The following is a 4,750-nucleotide window of genomic DNA, read 5'->3' as shown; positions in this document are numbered from 1 at the left end:
CTGAACTAGAACTTTGCTAATTAAGATACAGTTTATTTTATCAATTGATTGACACGTGTTTCCTTGCAGTATTTATTCCTCAGGCACAAAATTACTAAATTCATATATTGTATATTGTTAAGCAAAACTCATTTTATCTGAGCTTCAGGTCTAATTTGTTTTTGTAGGATTGGTTTTGTTGCTGGCTACAAGAGATTCAACCTACAACAGGCTACTCAGCCTTCAGTGTCCACAAACTTCATTACTTTAAGCAATTCTTACACAAGGAGAATGACAGTATAGCTATGACTTTTTTTATAAAGCCCATCCAGACATCATGTGGAAACACATGGCAAATTTTCCTATTTATACCCAAGAATCTAATCTCAACTCCTGACATCTGTTTGCAGGTCATCAGGAATATCTATGTTTTAGTCTTGATTAAATATTTGTGCAGATCTAAATGTTTAAGGGAGATTAAATGTTATTAGTCATACACATGCTGATTCCAATACCAAAACAGTATTTCAGCATTGGTATAAGGCAGAGTGTTTGGGTTGTAAGGCAGCCCCTACCTCTTACATGTAAACTTGTATATTCTATTACCAGGTTAATATTAAACTCGGTCTCTTGTGGCTTCACCTAAGCAAAGAATTCTGCAAGTAATTAAACTCATGTCTTAAATATAAATTTATGCTTTAGTTGCCCAGGATACCTCCTAAATCACATCTCAAATTAAGTCTGCAGGTGGTTACACAGGTTTAGGTACAGTTATGAACCTGCTTACAAACCAACTTTCACCACCATAATTCAACCAGTTTAACCTTCACCTTCAACCATTTTGGTACATGTATGTGAAACATTTCATGCTTGTGAAAGATTATCAGCATTGTTGCTTTGATTTACTACCAATGTCTCTGCCTGACACGCTACAGAAGTCAAGCAAAAATGAAAATTAATGCTTCCAGTAGTAACTTGTTAAGACAAAGCTTATCAGAATTCATAATTATGCAGAGAACTCCCTTAATCCTCACTGATGTCAAGTGGTGGGGTGGGGGAAGGTGTTCCACTTAATCCAGTCTATTCACATTACCACTCAGCTCTCCTGATTGATTAAAAAGAAAAGTGAATTTGCATATGAATAAATTTATATTTCAGAACCACTAAGAAAACTTTGAACAAAAAAAAAATAGCTCTGACTAGTTTAGATTGTGAAAAGCTAACAAACATTAACTTTATTTGGTAGCATCATTTTTTTTTTTGCTATGTAAAAACTAAACGTGAAGCAAACTGTAGCTTACAGAAGTTTCCTAGGACTGCTCTGACTGCAACTATCAAAACAGGATGCCTGATGCAGTTTTCCTTTTGCACTTACTGATACTGAATTTCCATTTTTACCTTTGCATCTATTTCTTCAGCTTTTTCATTGGCCTCCTGCTCAATGAAAGCCATCATATGCTTGATCTGTAACAAGAGAGAGAAAATAAAATATTTTCTATAGTGAAGTACTTCAATGAGAGGAAATATAGATCTATTTCTCATTTGTACAGTAGGCTACCCCATATCCATTCACTAATTAATATAATAATGTTGTTTTTCCAGGAAATGAACTTGAGCATACAGGTCAAAGAGTCAGCTCAGTTTAACACTGATGACAAGAAAACATTTTTTCCCCAAATAATGAATATAATGTTATTTCACTGGCTGTCATTAGAAGAATGTACTTTAGATATGCAACTATACAAAAAAAACCCCAAAACCTCAAAAGTCAATTTGTATAAATGTGAGGCTGAGTATTTTCATTCTTCACTAGTGAGAAAAACTTTTCTTTTTTCTAGATTAGTAAAGTAAAAATAAAAATTCACACCCAGTAAAATTAACATAGTCTTTTCATTATGACATTTACATAAAACATAGAAGATTTAACACAGAGTCCCTGCTCCATGTCAGGCACAGATGGCACTTGAATGAACCTGAGTCTTCCACACTGGATGAGCAGTGAAGCAAAGCAGAGGGCTACTGACCACTCTGGTCAGATCTGTACAACCGAGGTTCCTTTACACACTTGAGAAATGTTTCTTGGAAAAAAAATGTAAGAAATTCTGTAAAAACTTAAAAGGCCATTTAAAAAATGCTGCTATATGGTTCAACTCAAAAGGACTTTGTAAAGTAGCTGCATATTAGTTTGGAGGAGCTGGGGAAGGAGACAACTAGTTGATCAAGACCACCTCAAGTCCATCACGTGCTGCTTTAGAGCCTGGTTTGCACTAACAGATTTTACTTGAAGAATCTTTTTGAAACCACTTCAAAGCACTAGAAAACACAGGTCCAACAGCTGAAAGACAAGGAAAGCAATTATATTGAGTTCTGCTTATTTATCACACACCTTTCTGTGACCAGGTCTAAGTTTAGGTTCCCTTTTGGGGCAGACTGTAAGGACTCGTGTCCAACCAAACTGAAACTTTGAGCAGTTACAGACATTTCCAAGGCCAGGTGGGATAGACCAGGTACCTGAGCAGCCCATAAAAACCTACTGACTTTTTGCTTGCACTTAGTGAGGAGGCACATTTTGTGGACAATCTGGTCTGAATAAACTTGCACAGATGATACTATTCATATCATCTCAAGTTAAAATGAAATATTTCAAAGAGATAAGAAAGGTGCCAACAGGAAAACTGAGCCAACGTACAGAACAGCACCAGGCCCATAGAGATGAAAAACCAGAAGTGAAGAGACAAGTGGAAGATTTGAAGCACGTGCAGTGGAAGAAGTGAACAATAATACCCACATCCTCAAAACCAGAACAGAATTTGTTTCTTTTAATTCCAGTTTGCAACACTGCCAAGTGTGTGTCAACCTATGGTGTCGGTTTCCTACCCTGCTGGCCTGATGAGACAGCTGGTGAAACCAAGCTTCAGATCTACCTGCATTTCAGAAAGGACAAGAGAGGGAGATAAAAATCAGGAAATAACTTTGCTGAAGAGCCTGTTGTTGAAGGAGATTAAGAACTCCTGTGCAGCAGTAGTAACCCTGACATTACTGAGCCACTTCCTCCAGTTTGGTTTAGTTTCTGAATTTTGTAAAAGTACTTTGAACAGTTCCAGGTGTTCAAGAAACATCCTCTGCATAACAAAGAAGAACATGATGGAAGCAAGCTGATCAGGCATCCATTTCCTCTAGTCTGGTGTTATTTCTTCCAAAATCTGTTATACTGAAATCCCTTTTTTGCTTTCATAGAAATGAAAAGAGACCCTAAGTGAGACCTCCATAAACAGGATTAGTTTTAGTAAGACTGACAAAAATATGTATTTTTTAAATAAGATATTTATTTTAAATTAAAACCTTTAGCACAGTAGTATTTCCTATAGAAAGGAAGAGAGGGTTTTTCCCATCAGTAGTCATGTGATTATCCTTTCCAAGGGAAGTTCTAGATGTTAGACTGCCTTTAGCTAGAAATGACTAGCCAGATTAAATAGAACAGTCTGTTAAATGGTTTTGACAGAATAAAGCAAGCAAGTCTATCAATGGGAAAAAGTCTTAATTAGAGATTATTTTCAAAGTAAAAGTTACTGAAAGCCCCACAGCAAGTAGCTAAGAGTTCAGAGGATCAGTTGGCAAGTTCATACCAGATGAATACACATGCAGAACTGTCATGCCATCAGCATCATCCTCCTTTCTAGTCAACAGGATCAGCTGAGGCTCAGGAGTATGAAACACTGACAAGAGAGTTGTAGGTGTGAAATACCATTAGCATTACATGTTTAGTATAGCAACAGATCCTGAACTAACCTGTGAAGCTCAGGTCCATGGTGGCTGAGCAAGACCACCTCAATGTCAGCTTTATTTTTATTATCTTCATGGAAGAGGTAGGAAAAAAAACAAACCAGCCTTGTGGATAAAAGGCAAGAGAATGTAGTGTCACAACTCCCCTTTTGCAGAAAGGCAACCTACTGATTTTACTTTCAATGTGACGCTTCCTTGCCAAGAGACTATGTTTACTGAATGAGAAAGTGAGACACGCAGCACTTCGGATGCAAAGGACAAAGGGAACTTGGCTGATCTGCCCATCACCTGTAGGAAACTCCAGGGACCAGTGCTGACCGGATCCATGCAGCCTTTAACGTGGCTCACCATTTCCAACCCAGCTCCAAGCAGGTTTTTTAGGGAAGGGCAGCGTTTACTGTCAATAAGGACAAAGTGTCCTGCCTTAGGAGGAAGTGTCCACAGCCAAACTTCAGCGTTAGAAGTTTCTGTTGCAAAAGAAGCCCAGGCAGCACTATTCTGCTTCGGATATAAAAATGAGAGAGGTCAAGAGCCTACCCAACTGCTAAGCTGAGATGCAGTAGAGCTAAAAGGGAGTAATATCTAAATAGACAGCGCTTATCTAGAGCAATGTATTTATCTGTCTTAAAGTGTAATTAAATGCTGTAGATAGCACAAAGGCTACTTGTGATGCTTTTCATTATAACCTGGCAGAAGATATCATCAAAATGCTTCAACACAGTTCCCCAATGGGTCAACAATCAACCCCACCAGGGGGGAAAAATAATAATAATAATAATAATAATAATAATTAAAAAATCACTTTATTCAGGAACTTCTTTTACTCCTGGAGATTCCCTGGGAAGATCTTTCCCCTCCACTCCCCCCTTGGCTTTGCCAGGGGATCAGCAGTGCTGTGGAATAGCGGGGGACCCTATGGCACAACGACACCGTGAATCAGCCCTTGCTGGTGGTGCTGGTGGTGCTGGTGGTGGTGGTGGTGCTGGTG

At 38.3% G+C, this 4,750-nt stretch overlaps 1 protein-coding gene across 1 annotated transcript in view; it reads right to left on the bottom strand.

Moving 5' to 3' along the window:
* ATP6V1E1 (ATPase H+ transporting V1 subunit E1) overlaps positions 1-1,443 on the bottom strand; it is a gene marked incomplete at its 5' end in the record, with an annotated part of 8,280 nt that extends 6,837 nt beyond the window's left edge. The window contains one exon of the mRNA XM_029086009.1: positions 1,378-1,443. Coding sequence (XP_028941842.1) covers positions 1,378-1,443 — 66 coding nt within the window. The remainder of the gene's footprint in view (positions 1-1,377) is intronic.
* Between the last annotated feature and the right edge of the window lie 3,307 nt (positions 1,444-4,750).

The sequence above is a fragment of the Antrostomus carolinensis genome, unplaced genomic scaffold, assembly GCF_000700745.2.
Source record: "Antrostomus carolinensis isolate BGI_N321 unplaced genomic scaffold, ASM70074v2 scaffold18777, whole genome shotgun sequence".
Classification (NCBI taxonomy): Eukaryota; Metazoa; Chordata; class Aves; order Caprimulgiformes; family Caprimulgidae; genus Antrostomus; species Antrostomus carolinensis.
This window is presented reverse-complemented; position numbering and strand designations above follow the sequence as displayed.